At 44.6% G+C, this 20,264-nt stretch overlaps 2 protein-coding genes across 5 annotated transcripts in view; both read left to right on the forward strand.

Moving 5' to 3' along the window:
* LOC141106589 (uncharacterized) overlaps nt 1-16,653 on the forward strand; it is a 50,881-nt gene extending 34,228 nt beyond the window's left edge. For 2 of the 4 annotated variants that reach the window (XM_073597488.1, XM_073597486.1), the window contains exons 2-6: nt 9,975-10,118; nt 12,146-12,302; nt 12,419-12,516; nt 12,629-12,767; nt 15,199-16,653. In XM_073597488.1, the coding sequence (XP_073453589.1) occupies nt 10,095-10,118; nt 12,146-12,302; nt 12,419-12,516; nt 12,629-12,767; nt 15,199-16,484 (1,704 nt within the window). In that variant the 5' untranslated portion in view covers nt 9,975-10,094 and the 3' untranslated portion in view covers nt 16,485-16,653. Of the gene's footprint in view, nt 1-325; nt 411-9,974; nt 10,183-12,145; nt 12,303-12,418; nt 12,517-12,628; nt 12,768-15,198 lie in introns of all 4 variants that reach the window. The other 2 variants (XM_073597487.1, XM_073597489.1) reach the window with 2 other exon arrangements.
* The window catches only part of LOC141106770 (uncharacterized), a 177,774-nt gene that overhangs the window by 58,879 nt on the left and 98,631 nt on the right, over nt 1-20,264 (forward strand).

Raw genomic sequence — 20,264 nt, forward strand, 5'->3', positions numbered from 1 at the left:
CAACACGTTTGGCTCATTTTATTGATTCATATGTTATTGAAAAAAGTAACTTTGCTCCAGTTTTATTCCAGCAGCAAATCCCGGGAAGTGTCTAGTGCAGGTACTTTTAGTTTATAGATTTTATGCAACATTTCACTAGCAGACACTTTTTTAAGCAACTTTTTTGTACTCACAGCTGGATAATATAAAATGTCTTTTTTTTTTTTCCCCAAGTTCTTTTTACAAGTTCTAAGACAAAGTTTTGCAGACCTTGTGTTATTGACAGCTGGATAGTTACAACCTTTTTTGTTTCTAAAGGTTTTTTTTTTTTGCTCTATAATCATAGGTATTCAGTTCTTCGACCAATGTTCTTTTCTGGAACCCTTTCGCTACTACTGATCTTTGCCATACGTCAGCGGGCAGTTTTTTTGGTGGGTAAATCTGATTGTTGGCTGTCAAGTGATTTAGCACTATATAGTCCCTGGATTGTTTTCACGCACCCCAGCAACACTGTGTCCCCCCCCCCCACATGCCCACCCCATGTTTCCCGGGCTCCGTGCTCCCATTGGCAGACCTGGGACCGGCATGGTGGGTAGTGCTGGGTGGGGGGGGGTAAATATTTCCTTCCTACTAAGAACCTGGAAACGACTTGTGAAACATCACATCCTGTTTCTCTATGATCAAGTGTAGTATCTGTTCTTATTGGTGTCCAGTAGGGGTGCTACTCCCTCATTCTGGCCTTTTGGTAGGAATGGCTGGCTGTATGGTACCCCTGCCGGTGTGATGGGGCTCTGAAGGCTAGTACCGGCTGGAACAGAAACTAAGATGCCCACAGACAGTTGGGGCACAGGAGAAAACGGGATGGGCCCAATTCCTCCTGATTTTAATTAATCTACTTTGTCTGGCAATGGACTTGGAATGGAAGGCAGAGAGTCCTTGGTGTCTGGGCTAGGGTTGCTACCTCATCCCTTTAAAACCAAACACATCTGAATTACACGGGTTCTGTGGCTGATTAAGGTGGTAATTAAACTCACTTGGTGCCTTATCTGCATTAAATTAGCCTCAGAACCTGTGTAATTCATATGTGTTCGGGTTTAAAGGGATGAGGTGGCAACCCTAGTCTGGGCCTCCTAGTAGTGGTCGCCCCAAAAGCGCACTTGGGTGTGGGACCCCACTGTGTGAACAGGCATATGGTCACGACACTAAATACTTTTTCTGCACTGCGCCTCCATGGGCTATGCCTTTTGGCTATTTTTGCTACTAGGCCTCAAGGCCCAGCCAGTGCACATTGCATGGCCACTTTTTATCTATCATTTATTTTTCTCCTCGCGTTTTCACTCGTGTGTGTGTGTGTGTGTGTTTGTTTTTTTTTTTTCACTGGATGGAGGGTCTATCTTGAAGTCTAGGTTGAGGATATGTGGCCATCAGGTTCCTTCCTACCCTGAAACCTAGGGGGGGGGACCCTCTTCGGGAGAGCCCCTCATACTAGTACTCGGTGGTCGGCTTCGGCTGGCCATGAGCGGAAGGGCACGCCAGACTTTCTCCCTTCGCCTTTCAGGACAGCACCTTGGAGAGAGCGTAGCTCCACCTCTTAGACAGGAAACACTGCGTGACAACGCCCCTTTAAAAAGCAGCTGCTTCCACCATGCCATCAGTTTTAGTGTTTCCTCCGCCATGGTGGAAGCACTGCTTGGGGAACCAGAGGGGCTGCGCTCTCTCCAAGGAGAGGGTTTTGGCAGGACCTCCACGTTTGGATACTCAGACCAACCCAGCTCCTTCCCTTACGTGAGGAGGGTGCTCCGGTGTCCCTTCCTTCTCCGGCTCACAGGAGTAATGGTCTGCCGGAAGTTTTCCACCCGGGGTGTTCGGGGGGCCGCGGTTGTGCTCAGTAAGAGCGTCCATGCCAGGCCTCTGCATGGCGGCGCCGAATCCCGGACAGCAGGTGATGTCAGTTCCGGTGGGCGGATACTTCCGGCGGGGCGTAGCAGCGATTGGTTCCTGCTGCTGGAACGCAGGAGGAAGGGGCGGGTCCTCTGGCCGGGACTTCCTTTTGTTTGGCACATGGAGCCTAGTACACAGTGCAGCAGCTGCGGATTGCACTATGGAGACAGCGGAATCGTCAGCAGCAATGGCGGATGCAGGCGCCCAGGTTCCCGGCCAGGCCCAGGTAGGAGAGGTGCGGTGGCACCTCTTTCCTTTTATATCACTGGGTGTTTTATCTTTGATGTGGTTATTCAAAACCTGCTGCTGTCTGCTATGGGGTAACAGTTTCCATTAGCAGTTCAGCAAAGGAGTGAGACTCTGGGCACTTAGGGTGTTGGCTGGAGGTACTACTTTTCTCTGAAGCCTTAGTTCTAAAGGACCTGGGTTTTTTCTTGTTTCTCTGTTTCAGAAAGCTACTGCCAAATCAGAGAGAACAGGGAGAAAGTGCCCCTCATGCAAAAATCCTTTAAGGGACTCTTGGCCCAAACCACTGTGCAAATCCTGCATTGTGGATTTAGTAAAAGAAGAATCCTCACAAGAGTGCAAAGAGCTCTTATCTTCTGTGAGGAAGGAGTTAGCAGAGGCCCTAGGGACAGTGCGTTCCCTTGTAAAGCACGGCCAGAGTTCCAGCCAAGAGCAGAGTTCTCACTCCAGTTTCCCTCAGTCCACTTCCAGACAGGTGGAAAGTGAGTCGGAGGAGGAAAGGGAAAGCATTCCACCCTCAACCATTGATTCTGAGGAGGAGGAGGTGGAAGAAGAGTCAAGATCATCTAGATATAAGCTGTCACTTGAGGAGGTGGATGAATTACTCAAGGCAATTTATACTACCCTGGAGATCCAGGAAGAAAAGGCTCAGCTGTCTGTGCATGATAAGATGTACCTGGGGCTGGAGGAAATTAAACACAGGGTGTTCCCTGTGCATAAAGTGTTAACAGACACTATTAAAAAGGAATGGAAGAACCCAGAGAGAGGACAGTTTTTTTCTAAAACCCTCAAAAGGAGGTTTCCTTTTGAGGAGAATGAGGAACTATTGTGGAATAAAAAACCAAAAATAGACGCTGCCTTTTCTCAAGTATCTAGGAAGACTGATTTAGCTTTTGAGGACATGGGTATTCTCAAAGATGCTATGGATAAGAGGGCAGATGGGCTACTGAAGAAAGCCTGGGACTCATCTCTAGCTAATCTTAAGCCAGCAATGGCGGCTACGGTTGTGGCTAGGAATCTGGAGTGCTGGTTAGAGCAACTTAAAAATCATGTTGTGGCAGGTACCTCCAGAAAAGACTTATTGGAGTCCTTCCCTACCCTGCTTAAGGCAGTAAAATATATGGCAGATGCCTCTGCAGAATCTATCAGGATGTCAGCCAGGTCCTCTGCGCTTGTTAACTCAGCAAGAAGAGCACTCTGGCTAAAGACCTGGTCAGGGGATTCAGCTTCTAAAGTAAAACTGTGCGGAATTCCCTTTTCAGGAGACCTGATGTTTGGGCCAGAACTAGAGACTGTCCTTGACAGGACAGCAGACAAGAAGAAAGCTTTCCCACAGAAGAAGAAAACGGTACAGCAGAGGAAAAATTTTCGTCCTTTTCGACAAACCGATAAGGAAAAGGACCACACACAGAAGAGACCCTGGTCTTCTCAGAGAGGAAGAGGTAGAGGTGGGGTACTCTTTAGAACCCCAGAACAAACCCCTAAAAAACAATGACCATCTAGTAGGGGGGAGACTACAGGACTTCTTACCAATCTGGGAAAAAACAACAAAGAGTCCTTTTGTTCTGGGGTTAATCAAAAAGGGTTATCAATTGGAATTCTCACAAAGCCCCCCAAGTCGGTTTTACATCACAAACCTGCCAAAGGATCGGGAAAAGGCTCTGGCCATGAAGTCTCTGTTACAGGAACTGATGCAACAGAAGGTCATTTCCCAGGTTCCGAAAGATCAAGAGGGGAAGGGGTTTTACTCCCACATTTTTATGGTCAAAAAGCCATCAGGAAAGTTCCGCCTGATTCTCAATTTAAAGGTTCTAAATCGATCCATAAAATACAAAAAATTCAGGATGGATACGATTTTCTCAGTAAGGAATTTGCTAACCCCCAAATGTCATATGGCTTCCATCGATTTGAGAGATGCCTATCTCCATATACCAATAGCGCCCCCATCACAAAGGTTCCTGCGTCTTGCAGTCAATCTGGGGGGAGGGGAGATTTGGCACCTGCAGTTTCGGGCTCTGCCTTTCGGTCTTTCCTCTTCTCCCAGGGTATTCACAAAAGTGATGGCGGAATCTTTGGAGCCCCTGAGACTGAAGGGGATTTCAATAGTACCCTATTTGGACGATCTGCTACTGTTTGCAGACTCAAGGGGTCAAGTAGAGGTCAACCTACAGACAGTTCAAACACATTTAAGAGGTTTGGGATGGCTTCTCAATCTTCAGAAGTCAAACTTAATTCCATCTCAAAGGGTAAGGTTTCTGGGGTACGAAATAGACTCGATAGAACAGAAAATTTTTCTACCCCAGGAGAAAATAGAGAAGATGCAGTTGACCCTGATAACACTTCAATCCAACGCAGAGATCTCTGTAAGACAAGCCATGTCTGCTCTGGGTCTGTTGACAGCAGCAATTCCTTCGGTACAGTGGGCCAGGTTGCATTCCCGTCCTCTGCAATCGGATATCCTGATGAATTGGTCATACCAGGAACCTCTGGAGAAGAAATTCAACTTGGGGGCAAGAGCAAAAAGGTCTCTCTGGTGGTGGAGGAACCTAGGAAACGTTTCAAAAGGGCTTCCTTGGGTCTTTCCGGTAACCAGAAGGCTGACTACAGATGCCAGCGCCTGGGGATGGGGAGCTCACCTGGAAGAAAAAACGGTTCAGGGAGTTTGGACCAAACCAGAAGCAAGAAGATCTTCAAATTGGAGAGAGTTAAAGGCTGTTCACTTAAGCCTCCTCTCCCTCCAGGAATTTCTAGTGAATCAACATGTCCAAATATTGTCAGACAATATGACGACAGTATTATATTTAACAAAGCAAGGGGGCACAAAAAGCAAAACCCTAATGGGTCTAGCGCATCAGATCCTAAGATGGGCAGAGAACAATGTGGCCTCTCTATCAGCAGTCCATCTAAAGGGGACGGAAAACACCTTAGCAGATCTCCTCAGCAGGAAAGAAATAAGGGAAGCAGAGTGGTCTCTCAATCAGGAATTATTCGAAAAGATTTCCAAGAGTTGGGGTCATCCCCAAGTGGACCTCTTTGCAAAAGAGGAAAATGCAAAAATACCAGTCTTCTTCTCTCTTCAGAGACAGGATCAAGCTCTCGGAGTAGATGCGTTAGCTCACAAATGGGACTTCCATCTGTCCTACGCTTTTCCCCCGTTCCAACTGATACCAAAGGTGTTAGCCAAATTCAGATTGGAGTCCACGGAGCTAATATTAATAGCTCCTTATTGGCCAAAAAGACCCTGGTTTTCAACCTTGATGAACCTCTCAGTGAAACCTGCTTGGAGATTACCAATCAGGGCAGACCTGTTGAGTCAGGGCCGAATTCTCCATCCAGATCCAGCTTACCTCAAACTAACAGCTTGGTTTCTGAAGAACAAATCTTAAGACGGAAGGGTTTATCAGAGAGGCTTATTTCTACCCTTCTTGCAAGTAGAAAAAAAGTGACGAGAGACATTTACTTTAAAGTCTGGAAGATCTATAATTCTTGGTGTTCCAGTAAAAACTTTGATTTTCGTACCACATTTTCAGTTTTGGAATTTCTTCAAGAGGGATTGGAGAAGGGGTTAGCAGCAAGTACGCTCAAGACGCAGGTAGCTGCTTTATCAGTTTTTTTGGAAAGAACCCTGTCAGGGGAACCTTTAATAATCAGATTTTTTAGGGCAATGGCAAAAGTAAAGCCTAGACCTGTTGTTAGTTTTCCCAAATGGGATTTATCTTTAGTTCTTCAGGGTCTAACTATGGCACCGTTTGAACCCATAGAAGAAGCATCATTACGTTTCTTGACGTTAAAGACTATTTTATTGGTAGCAGTAACTTCCGCACGTAGAATTAGTGAGTTACAAGCCCTTTCAATTAAAGAGCCCTTCATGAGATGTCTACAGGATAGGGTAGTCTTAAGGACGGATCCAGCATTTCTACCAAAGGTGGCTTCAGTTTTTCACCGTACACAGGAAATCATTCTCCCTACTTTTTGTCCTTTACCTTCGGGAGCAGGAGAAGAAGCTTTCCATACCCTTGATGTCAGGAGGTGCCTGCTTAAATATCTGGAAAGAACAAAGGAAATCAGAAAGTCATCCTCACTCTTTGTTTTAATGGAAGGTACTCACAAAGGAGGTAAAGCTTCCAAAAGCACCCTTGGAAGATGGTTAAAGCAGGCCATCAAAGAGGCATACATATCTTTGGGTCTGGAACCTCCGGAAGGGGTATTACCTCATTCTACTCGAGCAGTGGCGGCATCATGGGCAGAAAGGGCTGGGGCATCTCCTGAGCAAATCTGCAAGGCTGCCACATGGTCCAGTTTTTCGACCTTCATAAGGCACTACCGCTTGGATCTACTATCAGCCTCGGACCAATCATTTGGTAGGAAGGTTTTGCAGGCAGTAGTCCCACCCTGAAGTAAGTTTCTCGGTTATCCTCTCCAAGGTGCTGTCCTGAAAGGCGAAGGGAGAAAACCTTAGTTAGACTTACCGGTGACGGTATTTCTACGAGCCTTTCAGGACAGCAGCCTACTTCCCTCCCTTGGTTATCATATGTAAAGTATAATTATAGGACCTGGTAATTGTCTGATTATATTTTCCAGCATGTCGGAGGATTTCTCGGTAACAACTGATGGCATGGTGGAAGCAGCTGCTTTTTAAAGGGGCGTTGTCACGCAGTGTTTCCTGTCTAAGAGGTGGAGCTACGCTCTCTCCAAGGTGCTGTCCTGAAAGGCTCGTAGAAATACCGTCACCGGTAAGTCTAACTAAGGTTTTTTGGCTCATAACCTTGTCCCTGTCAGGAGCCTTGTGCCCCAGTTTGTGGAAAGGTTTTAACCCTTCGGGGTTGGTGGACAAAAGCACACCCTCAAAGCGGAGTTCCAGTCACTTATGTGTGTAGCACCCTGGTGTTTAGGCAGAGTTGCTAACAAATTTAGTTGGCCAGGTAGTAATTGTCTTGGCTAATTAGAAGATCCACTGATTCCTCTCTAATTCTGGCATTGCTGCACCTTTTCTCTTCTGTCACTAGGTGGCACTGTGGCTGGTGGCATTAGATTGACAAAACCATAGCAAGGTCAGATTATGAATGGATGGGGTGTCTCAGCCAATTGGCAGGGGTTTCTTTAGTCCCTTTGCCTGCTGGGAGAGCCTATTTATTTTGGTGGAGTCAGGTGATCGGTGTTCTGTGCCACCTGGATGGCTGTCTAGGTGGACATGTTTTATGTCTCCCCGGGTTGCTAGGCCAGAAGCCTGAGTAGGGTTGCCACCTCATCCCTTTAAAACCGAACACATATTATTTACACAGGTTCTGTGGCTGATTTAAGGTGGTAATTAAACTCACTCGGTGTCTTATCTGCATTAAATTAGCCTCAGAACCTGTGTAATTCATATGTGTTCAGGTTTAAAGGGATGAGGTGGCAACACTAAGCTTGAGGCCTATCCAGGGGACACCTGGCTGCTAGGCTTTGTGGGGCCTATCCAGGAGCAGGAGAAGCAGCGTAGGTTTGGGACTGCAGGCTTGGAGTCCAAATGAGTTGTGAAGGTTCACATGGACGAGGATCCAGTTGTGGTCATGGGTAAAGGGGAAGCAGTTGCCACTAAGGGACCATCCACCTTATTACCGGAGACCACTGTAAGTAAGCTCCAACAAGTACCAGAGCAGTCTCCTCACCAGCCGGGGATGGGAAAGCTTCAGCGAGTGTCAAGCCAGGGACCCAGCGCGTTAGCAGGGGTGACGCTTGAGGAGTATACAGCGGGATAGCTGTGGAAGAGGTCAGGAAATCCGGTCATGACTGGGATCTGGAAGTCTAGTGCGACTGGGAGCTCAGTGAGTGAAGATCTACAGTGGGATACTATGAGATAAGAGAAGGACTATTCTGTGTTACCAAGAGTTATGTACAACTAACTACCTTTAGTGACTGTTTCAAGTTCAGTTGCCATAGGAGACAGCGGACCTACCTATACAGATGTGGCATCCGGCTGGAGGCATTTCCCGTTATAGCTGTCTACCTATAGTGTCTCGGCGTCTGCCAATTACCATTGCATCTACCTAAGGCTGGATTCACACCTATGCAGTTTTAGTGCTTTTTGCATTTTGCAGATTTGCACTACAGTCCATTTAACATTGTTTCCTATGGAACACGATCTGTAGTGCAAATCTGCAAAATGCAAAAAGCACAAAAAATGCATAGGTGTGAATCCAGCCTAAGGGTGTCCTGGCCCTTACCCTCTCTCCCACAGTTCTTGTTAAGAGACAATAAATCTCTTGTTCACATTCAAAAAATGACTGGCGTCCATCATTTCATCTTGCATTACACCCCACCATGCCTGGTAACCCACTTTACAAGGAAGGATGTCATCTCTCCCTAACTCTTGAGGTCACCATCAGGCCTCTAGAGGTTCAGGAGGTCGCTACATGTGTTTATTAAAAGTCAGCAGCAACAAAAACTGTATAATAAACATACATTCACCTGTCCCACGATCCAGCAGTGCACTCACCCCCAGCAGTTTTCTCCCTCTCTCCTCCCTCGGCAGTGCCGGCATTTCTACTATGGGCACCCAGCTGTGAAGCCACAAGCGGCGCTGAGCTCTGTGACTGGTCCCGAACTCTTCTAGGACCTGTCATGTGTCCCACAAGACTTCGGGAGGGAAGCGGGAAGGAGAACTTCCGGTTGCCTAAGGCAACTGGAACTGAGGTGGCAGCGGGTGCCTGTCAAAATTGGGTACCCGCACCTCCCCAAAAGCTCAATTTTACAAACGGGATCTGGGGAGGAGGCCTTAAAGCGGAAGTTCCACTTTTGGGTGGAACTCACTTCTTTTGAGTGTGTTTTTACGGGGGGGGGTTTGTACACTTAATGGGTTTTCATTTTTTTTTCTGCACCCCCGCGTATTTTAAAAAAAAAAATTGCATCCGGTTTCTGGTGTAATTTTTTCCAGCTGGTCTGGCTGGGGAAGAAACAAATGGAGTGCTCTGATGTCTCACTAAAGAGAACCTGTCACAAAAAGAAAAATCGCATAGGGCGCCACATTCGGCTCACTCTTCAGAGAGCATTTGGCAGGTGGGAAGGAGGCACTGTTTTGTCTCCTCACCGCCTGCTTTAACCCCCCTGAATCCCCACACTAAAATGCTGCAATCACGGAAAGTGACAGGTAGTATAATTCCTGCCGGGGGCCATGAAGCAAAGCATTGCACTTTCTGCATGCACATGCACTCTGCAGCTCAAGGTGAGCGGTTGAGGGCGGTAAAAACACAGCTCAACTGCAGGGTTTTACCACCCCACGACAGCCAACCTGAGAAAGCCCCTATGGGGCTTTTTGTCACCTCTATCAGACCTGGGAAAACTGCGGCCCCGGGCCCACATTCGGCCCTCTGGCCTGCCCTATCCCACCCTCAATGCCTCTCTAAACGCATCAGCTTCCTCACTTACTTGCAGACCTTCCCAGGTCCAAAATTAATATTGAATAATATTAAAGTATAAGTAAAGGCAAAACTTGGATAGAGTGGAGAGGGATTAGAACACCTGTCAGTTTTTATTGCTGCCTGTTTCCCCGTTTTAAGGCCAACATGTTTGGCCTTAAAATTGCGTGCGCCCGTGAAACGGCGAAAAACTTCAGTACATAAAATCGTTGTACATAATCTGGAACTAACAATATTTTTTAGGGTCTCTGCTTTCAGAAAACAATTAATATTTTTTTTTGGGGGGGGGGGTTTAAGTAATCTTCAGGTCTAAAATAATTTTTTGTAGACGTGCAAAACCAAAAGAAAGGCTCTGGCAGCGAAATGTTCTTTTGCTTGGAGATGTATATAGTGATTGCTAATCTCCCTCCACAGGATAACCTAGTTGTAAAGAAGACATCAGGAGATGGACAGAATTCCGTTGTGGTTCCTTTACATTCCTTACTGGTTCCAGAAAGATACAATGAGCAAAAGATATTAGAAGTCACCAAGAAGATGATTGACCTCCTTACCAGAGAGGTGAGCGGTGTCGGGAATTAGGACTCATGCATATGGCTGGAAAGGGGCGTACAGCGTACAAAAGGTACATATTTCTGTCCCTAAAAGAGGGGGTACCTTTTCCTACTCTATCCACTTGCATAGAGCGTGCCAAACCCAGGGGCCAGGATCTTAAAAAGACTCTGCCAAACCTAAGATGGCCACCAGAGTCACATGGGCGGCCAGCATCCAATTGGATTGCCTCAGTGACTCAGGAAACCATAGAGGAACCCTGTTCCTCATGAATTGGATTGCCTCAGTGATTCGGGAAACCATAAAGGAACCCTGTTCCTCATGACTTTCTCTTCTTCTGCATTGCCGCTGTGGTTAAGCACCACCTGCAGTGGAGACAGCAGGCTGCACCTGCTTACAGGTGCAGCATACAACCTGCTGCCAGCAGCATGCCAAAATCAATGACAGGCTGAAATACACAGCAATTTTATGAAGATATATGCAGAAATAAGCAGTAGTTGCATATAGGGACCTATTAGTCTGCAGCACATACACCCCTGTACGCAAGTACCACTCGGATGTGTGTATATCTGCGTACAGCCGCTGAAAATTTCATCCTGTCATTGATTTTGACAGGCGGCTAGCAGCGGGACTGTACACTGCAGTGTGCCTTCCTCGCACCAGAATGTGCCCATTCTGTTAGCTGTACACCCCTTTCTAAGCGTGAGCCAGTCAGTATACTTCCAGATCAAAAAGTGTGTATATACTGTTTTTACATAAGTAGGTGTACTATGTATCCCTTACACATTCATATAGGGGGCTTTTATGTCGGGGCACCTTAATTTTTAGAATTGGCTTCCAGATTCTGATCAACCCCCCTCCCTGCAGACCCCCATAACCATCGGCCAGTGTTATAGGGAAGAGGCCCTTGCTCAAATCAACATGGGGACAAGGGACTGCCAGGGAAGTCGCCTGTGGCAAGGTACCTCCTTATGCTGTGGGCATGTTGTCTGGTATGATTAAGGAGGAAGGAAAGGGTGGGGGGGGGCAAACTGAACAAAAGCAACTGGGAACTGTCAATTATCAGCAATTTTGCTGTAGCAGGTTGTTAACATCGTACAGATGGGCCACCTTAGAGGCAGGTTAATTGCATTCCCAGCCATGTTATGTAAAGTAGGAGTACTATGTATCCCTTACTCATCCATAATGGGGGGCTTGTATCTTGGGGCACCTTCATTTTTAAAGGTGGTTTCCAGATTGTCATTAACCCCCTGCCCACAGACCCCCATAACCCCAAAACCGCCAGGCCAGGGTTATAGGAAGGAGGCCGTTGTTCATATCAACATGGGGACAGGGGACTACCAGGAAGGTCCCCCTTTGCAAGGTACCACCCCATGCTGAGGGCATGTTGTCTGGTATGATTCTGGACGGGGGGCCCAAACTGAACAAAGCAGCTGGGAACTGTCAATTATCAGCAATTTTGTTGTAGTAGGTTGTTAACATCGTACAGATGGGCAACTTTACAGACAGGTCACTGGCATCCCTAGCCATGCAATGTTAAGAATCTTGTAGTTTTTTTTTTCAGTTTGGGCATTCATAAAATTGCGACTCCCCGCCAAATAACATTTAAAAAAAAATCGTAATCCACCATCCCCCACTCCCATGCCATTTGTTTGACAATTCCTTGCCTATAAGCCTATTACTGATTTCTAAAACTTAACTTAATAACTTCAATGGGGTTCTATGAACCCACCCCAAACTGAACCCAGGTTAGTTTTAACTCATCACTATGGGGTTGATTTACTAAACCTGGTGCACTCAGGATGTGGTGCACCTGTGCATGGTAGCCAATCAGCTTTTAGCTTCAGCTTGTTCAATTAGGCTTTGGCAATAAAACCTGGAAGCTGATTGGTTTCTATGCATAGCTGCACCAGATTTTGCATACTCAAATTTTAGTAAATTCCCCCCCATGTGTCATATGTGTGTCAGGTTCCTATAGGATGTTTCCATGGAAGAGCCGAGGCATTATTAATATTTTGTTTTATATTTACATTCAGGGTGGAAACTGGAGCAATATTAACATTAGTATCAAAGAAGAGATAAAAGAAGAAGAGCGAGAGGATTGTGTGATAAAGGAGTGGGAGTGTTTAGAAGGACACAAGGATTTCTACAAGGACGTCATGATGGAGAATCAGCCGCCCCTCACATCACCGGGTAAGAGGAGATTTTATTGTAAAGGAGAGAGCAGTACGGAGGGTCCACCTAGATCCCCCATCATCTGATAAACACATAGAAACAATGTATTCAGTCAGTGTGTGTGTTTCCTACAGATGGATCCAGTAATGGGAACCCACCAGAGAGATGTCCACGTCCTCTGTATTCCCGGGATTCCACACAGGAAGGTTACACCATCCCTCACCATCATCAGGTAGATGGGGCTGAAGATGTCCAACTAAAACTTGGCTCTAAACTGTATTAGATGCTATTCTTCTATGTACTGTTGGGATAATAGTGCTCACCGTCATATACTGTCATTTTAGGGGGAAGAAGTTTTTGATATTAAAACTGAGGTTAAAGAGGAAAAAGAGACGTATGTGAGGGGAAATCAGTTGTCTATGAACGAAGTTGAAATGATGGTGACATTTACTAAGGAGGAACCTTCTCTAGATGTTGGCACAGGTATCTATTACTGTACTACATTTTAGCACTTCACGTTTTTCATTTCCATTCATTCTTTCACATTTTGAGTTTATTTTGATCAAGTTTCGGTATGCGGATTGAACAAAAATCATGAAAAATCAGCAAACTCGTTTTCAAAACAATCCAGTGAGCTGACCAGGACTAGTCCCCCAGGAAGGGTATTCTATATAGACTTGGTATGCACATGGTACGGGCACTTTTCTAGAGACTATAACCTTGGAATTGCAGTCTAGTTCTTTGATTCCTAAGGATCTTCCATCTTCCATGCACTCTGCCATTGCGCCCAACCTGAACCAAGACAGCTTGGTCATGCCCAGCCCCTCCCAGTACATTGTCTACATGGTCTACCACATGCTGAACCTTGGCACCTGGAAGACCACAAACCATTTGGTTGAGGTGACACTGGTAGCAAATTATTACATCAGTCCTCCTGATAATAGAATTCCTTATTAATACCAATTGTATAGGTCTTCCTGCATTACGCTTACCACCCCTACTAGATGGGCTGCTTTCCCAGCTGTCTAGGGTTGCCACCTCTGGGTTTGCCACCCACAAATCTTCACCCAACTTGGCAAATTTGTTTGGGTATCCAAACACAAGACTGGCTTTCCCTTAGTGTAGCCCCTACCACTCCCTCTAATTTCAATAACCCAGCATCATTTTTTTTATTTTATTTTTTTTAAATTGACAATTTTTATTACATTTTTTTTTTTTTATATATATATTTTTCAATATAGAAAAGGATCACAATCACTGGAGAGCATGCAAGCTTACAGTAGCGAATCAACATAGAATACACCCATTACAGTATACAAGGGAAGTCAATTCAGTTGCTTCATAGTTCTATAACGAGGTGTTTCATATACTCCTGAGGAACCAGGCAAACTAGCAGTATGGAATCAAAACAATAGGTTATTAAAATAGCTATGCCAGTGATTCCGAACCCAAAGAAATATTTTGAGTGCCTACTGGGTTCGTAGAAGAGAGGAAGAGTCTATCATCTTACCAGATCATCATCCTGACTTACTCCTCCATCCTCCACATCAACCCCATTAAAAGAGAAGTATGTTTTTTATTTATTTTTTATTGGCCAATCATACTCACCTAGGTGGATGCAGCATTGATCTGATGCTGCATCTGTCCCCCGCCGCTTCCTCACTGAGAACCGAGCCACCGAACACCGCCGATGGCTCGGTTCTCTCACTTCACCGAGCGGAGAGATGCTGCCTGTCAATCAGCAGCTCTCCTGCTCTGCTCCTCCATGCTCACTGGAGTGCTGAGATGTGGAGGGGCTGGGAGCTGCTATCTTAGCAGCTCGCTGAGAGGCTGAGACTGCCATCAGTCCAGGCACCTGGCGGATCCAGACTTGGGAAGTCGGGATGACGCGGTGCCTGGACTGATCTTGGTGATGTCAGCAGAGAGCGGATTTCAGACCGCTCTCTGCTGAAAACGGGTCACAGGAGTGCAAAACGAATTGCACTCCTGTGACCCAGAGGAAAAGCCCAGCCGAATAACCTCAGGCTAGACTTCTTCTTTAACCACTGCTTAATGAGTAGAAGACTCCCTTTAAGGCTGTTGATTCTCCTCAGTGTTGCAACTCGCTCCTCCAGATCTCCAATGTGAGGTTCTAGACGGGCAATGTGCTCACGTCTGTTACAGTGGTGTCCATACTGTATACATGTGACACACTGTGCACTGAGCAAATCCTTCAACCTTGCTAGTACTCATTATCCCAGTTACAATATTTATGTTACTTACTGAAGTTTCAAATACTTAGGGTTAAAGACTCCCTTTTTGTCTTTACCACCTTTCATTATACAATTCATGTTTTTATAACTTCGCTTATTCAAATCCCACTTTGTTCACATTCCAAATGTGAGCAAGCTTCAACATGGAGTAGAGATACTGTACACCAGATAAAAGGTCCATCTCCATTCCTCAATATAACGTCATGCTCCCAACAAATGAGGAGGAGTTGCTGTACATCCACATGAAAGGTCCACCTCCATTCCTCAATATAATGTAATGAGGTGGAAATACTATATACCATATGAAAGGTCCATCTTCATTCTTCAATATAATGTCATGTTCCCAACAAATGAAGTGGAGATACTGTACATCAAATGAAAGGTCCATCTTCATTCCTCAATATAATGTCATGTTCCCAACAAATGAGGTGGAGAAGATTCTGTACACCACATGAAAGGTCCATCTCTATTCTTAGCCATATTAATTACAAAAGTATGTACACTCCTTGTGTTGTTGTTATTACTTGCCTAATTCTGTGCCAGAAATCTGGGGAACAGTTGACTGCTAGACCAACAAGCATGACTTCTAACTGCAAAACATTTGCAAAAAACATATTGTTAGTTTTTATTATTATTATTATTTTTAATACTATTTCCAACAGGAGGACACAAAGACTGCAATACCTCAGAGGGACATCTTACTTTATATGCAAATTATAATAAAGAAGATAATGGCATGGCACAATATTCTCCACGAGTCGGCATTGTTACCCAAAATGTACATCAAAAATTGATGCATATGGTAGGATCAACAGAACAGTTTAATTCTGAGAAACCCAAATATATATCACATACTATTATTCCAAACGTCCAACCAAGCTTTTACAGTACAGAGGAATCACCAGATCCTTCTAATCCTAAAGAATCTTCTGCCAATAATTTGAATTCTTTTCAGGATTGTAAAAAATCATTCACAATAAAACCTGACCCGGTTGTACCCCAGATAAGCCACACCAGTGAAAAACCCTTTTCGTGTTCTGAGTGTGGGAAGTCCTTCATGAAGAAATCACATCTCAATGAGCACAAGAGAATCCACACCAGTGAAAAACCTTTTTCATGTTCCGAGTGTGAAAAGGCCTTCATAAAGAAATCCCATCTCATTGAACACCAGAGAATTCATACCAGCGAAAAACCCTTTTCGTGTTCCGAGTGTGAAAAGGCCTTCAAAAAGAAATCAAACCTTGTTGAGCATCAGAGGATTCACACAAGTGAAAAACCCTTTTCGTGTCCCGAGTGTGAGAAATCCTTCAGAAAGAAGTCAAATCTCATTGTGCACCAGAGAATCCACACTAATGAAAAACCCTTCTCGTGTTCTGAGTGTGAGAGGTCCTTCATAAAGAAATCAGAACTTATTCAGCACCAGAGAATCCACACAAGTGAAAAACAATTATTTTGTTCAGAGTGTAAGAGGCCCTTTACCAACAAATCAAAACTCATTCAACACCAGAGAATCCACACTGGGGAGAAGCCCTTCTTGTGTTCTGAGTGCGGGAAGTCTTTCTCTTTAAAATCGATACTCATAACACACCAGAGAGTTCACACCGGTGAGAAACCCTTTTCCTGTTCTGAGTGTGGGAAGTGCTTCTCTAATAAAGGGAACTGTGATAAGCACATCAGAATACACACTGGTGAGAAGCCATATTCCTGTTCAGAATGTGGCAAATGTTTTGCACAGAAAGTGACACTAATCATCCACCAGAGAACACACAACACCTGTGAGAAGCCCTATTCCTGTACCGAGTGTGCGAAAAGCTTCTCCAGTAAAGGGAACTGTGATAAGCACATGAAAATTCACTCTGGTGAGAAGCCGTTTTCCTGTTTGGAATGTGGAAAATGTTTTGCACAGAAAGTGACACTACTTATCCATCAGAGAACACACACCACCTGAGGCCACGGAAAAAATGGTGGAATTTGGAATGCTCCACAGAACAATTGTACGACAAACATAAGGCAATCCAAAAGAATCATTCAACCCATATTAAACATTTTAGTTGTTGTGGTATGATCTGTTTTTATTCATTTTTGTTAAATTTACATAAAGTATATTTTTCAATTTATTTTTTTACTGTGCATCTTCTTGATGTAGTTTTGCCTAAAGAAGAATTAGCAACACAACATAAAAACCTAGTTGCATCCCCCAGGGGTCCAAGTGCTTATAGCACTTGGCCCCATTTTGTTCTGTGGCCCTGTTGTGTTTTAAAAGCCCATTTTTATCACTGTCTATGCTAGCTATGGCTCCACCCTAGGCTTAAGCCCAATTTTTGGGCACCACTTCCATTTCTCTCTTAAAAGAGATTCCATGGAGTTTGCCAGCTTACCCTACCAGAGTTGATTGATCAGTAACAACACAAGCACTAGTAAAAGATCATTCAGAGCTGCCGGGGCTATATGATTTATCTGCTGGTGCTGTGTATGTTTACAAGCAGCCAGCAGATAAATAGCGCAGCCCCACCAGCAATAATTGATCTTTTACTTTTGTAAATGAACAGTGAGAACTGCGACTGATAAATCACACACCTTTGACAGCACCAACTGTTCATTCAGAAAAGTGAAGATCATTCAGTTGCTGCAGGGCTGTGTGATCTATCTTCGGCTGATAAATCACACAGCCCTACCTGTCCTTACTGTTCATTCACAAAAGTAAAGATCATTCAGTTCTGTGGGGCTGTGTGATCTATCTGACAGTAATATGAATGTTTTCCAAGAGCCTAATTAGATCACACAACCTCAACTCAACTCAGCTCTGACTATTCATTCAAAAAGTAAAAGAGCATTTAGTATTTCGGAGCTGTGTGATCTATCTAAGCTGCTAGTAAACATTCATGACACCGGCAGATAGATCATACAGCCCCACGGTGCTGACTCTTCATTCACAAAGGGTAAAGATCCTTCAGCACTGGCAGGGTTTGTGATCTATCTGCCAGCTGCTTGTTAACATACACAGCACCAGCAGATAGATCACACAGCCCAGAAAGCGCCAAATGATCTTTTACTTGTTCCCCTTGAGGATCTAATAAGGATTTTCAATATGTGGTGATGCTTACTTCTTCATTAAAGCTCAATCGAATTGCAATTTTTCTTCTCTTCATGTTGTGCCATGCAAACAAGATTTGAGGGAACATCTTTTCAACAAGGGTACACGCACCATTCCTTCCTCATTCACTGATGGTTATACTGTCACCTGCAAGAGACTTAAAAAGCTGCCAAACGGAAAAAAAAAGTTGCCAGCCAAGTATAACCCCCTCCTACTCCCATCATGTCTTTTGCATGGTCACAGAAGAATAGACATTGTTGTTCTGAAGAGAAAAGTCCAGTCTTTTTTGCTAGGATTTTGTACTTTTTTTTTTCTTGAATCAAGATACCCTTTGTTACTTAGCTGGTCTCACTATGTAGCTACCTGGATCAACCTTTCCTGAACCTGACATGGAGTGCCATACCAAGACCCCACTGGACCAGGTATGTGGTTAGCCTGGAATGTAACCTTCAGGCCCTGCAATGTAACTTGGCAGTAACCTTCGTTTGTCAGACACTGGGTGACTGGTATTAGAGCATTAGTAGGGATCTACTCACTGTGTTGGTCATTCCCCTTAGTATCTGGAGCTCATGGCTGTAGCCTTGAACTGTAATGTGGGTGGGTTTTTGGGGGCCTCATCTCTAGTATAGGTTTGCTTTCAGTGAATATGAGGAAGTTCCACTGCTAAAAATGTTGAGTTGCAGAACCTACATACCCCTTGAGGGACAGCTGGCTGACCCAGGTAGATGTGGTACTCCAACCTGATCAGATTCCTGGCAGAAGCTCTGTAGGCTCATCCAGATCTTCTGGCTCAAGGACCAATGTACCATCCTGTTTAACTGTATTTACTGGCAGGGTTGTTAAATCCCAGGTTGTGAGAGACCAAGGCATTTCTAAATTGGTGATTCCCACAATGTTTAAAGTTAGGAAGTCTACTTCCAACAAGGTCTATCACTGCACATTGAAGGCATACTTTACTTGGTGCGAGACAAAGAACTTTCATCACAGAAAATTCTTCACGGAATAATTATGGCCTTATTAGAGATGGGTCTGGACCAACACTTGGCCCTGAGCACCATCAAAGGTTAGGTCTTTGTGGTCTCAAATTTTGTTTCAGAGAGAGCTGGCTTCCCATTCCTTGATCACTTAAATAAAAAAAAAGGAGCACCCAGTTTCCAGAGAAATGTGACTTCTAAAATATGGTTCATGGACATGTATTAAAAATTAGCAACATCTACATCAAGCCAAGGCTTTTGGGAGGATAGACTCCCCCTTTATTTGTAGAGGCAGCAAACTAATGCCGCCATCCTACCATTCAGAAATCTTGATCCAACATAACCGCTCATGGGAATTGTTTCCACCAAATAGTGTGCAGCAAATGCCCTGAAGAAAGTGGAGTCCATTCCCCCAAAAGGAATTGGCTTGATGTACATGTTGTAAATTTTTAAAAAACGTCCACAAACCATATTTTAGAAGTCACATTTCTCTGGACACCGGCACTCCTTTCTTTTTTATCTGAGTGATCAAAGAATGGGAAGTCAGCTCTCTTTGAAACAAGATTGAGACCCCAAAGACCTGACCTTTGATGGTACTCAGGGCCAAGTGTTGGTCCAGGCCCTTTTTTAAAAAGGCTGTCATTCTTTCCATGAAAGTTTTTCGTCTCGCACCAAGTAAAGCATGTCTTCAAAGTGGAGTAATGAACCTTGTGGGAAGCAGACTTCTTAACTTTAAACACTGTGGGAATCACCAATTCAGAGATTCCTTGGTCTACAAGCTGAAACGACTCTAAGGTCTCACAGAAAAGGAAGCAGCCCAATTCCCGAGAGGGCCCATCTCCACTATCCATTACTGGCCATTATCCACCGGAAGGTATTCCTTCCTTTTTGCCCACACGAATACCCACTCAGGACCAGTGACCAATCCAGTGCGGTCTCCAACACAAGCATTCTTTGATCAGGGCTTTTGTGCAGGATGTCTCCCATGTGGCTCCCTCTGTACATTCCCTGTGGCTTTAAGGGATTTCAACTTGGTTCTCTCAAATTTGCCCTTTGAACCAATCAGAGATATTATGCATATCCTACAATTAATTTCTCCACTCTAATGCACAAGGTTGTATTTTTTGTTGCCATCACCCTGGTGAGGCGAATATCAAAGCTGGCACCCTTATCTTGTAAAGAACCTTTTATGGTCTTACACCGAAAAGGTGGTGTTAGGCTTATAACACCCTTCCTTCCTAAAGTAGTTTAGGCTTTTCACCTAAACATGAACATTCATCCTTCCACCCCACCATTCTTTGTCTATGAATATGCACTTAGTACTGCTTTGCCACAATACTGAGGCATGCTGAGATTATGAGGTGTTATGCTAGTTTAGTCACTTTTTTTGCCAATGTCCAATTACCTTGAATGCAGAAGTATAACTTGAGAGTCTATAATGCTTGTGTCCTTCAGTAAACCATCAGTTTACAATAAGTAAAATAAAAAATATTCCTATTATTTAGTTGAGTGGGAAAAAGTTTGATCTACTTTTTATGGCTGTATGTATCCCTGCCACAGTCTGTCAAATGTAAAAAAATAAACAGTTTTGGCTGAATTTCCACTGCAATTACCGCAGTTCTCCAGGAACAATGGTGGGGGCTCATGCTGTCCTTCTCTT

This window comes from Aquarana catesbeiana, linkage group LG08, assembly GCF_042186555.1.
Source record: "Aquarana catesbeiana isolate 2022-GZ linkage group LG08, ASM4218655v1, whole genome shotgun sequence".
In the NCBI taxonomy this organism is placed as follows: Eukaryota; Metazoa; Chordata; class Amphibia; order Anura; family Ranidae; genus Aquarana; species Aquarana catesbeiana.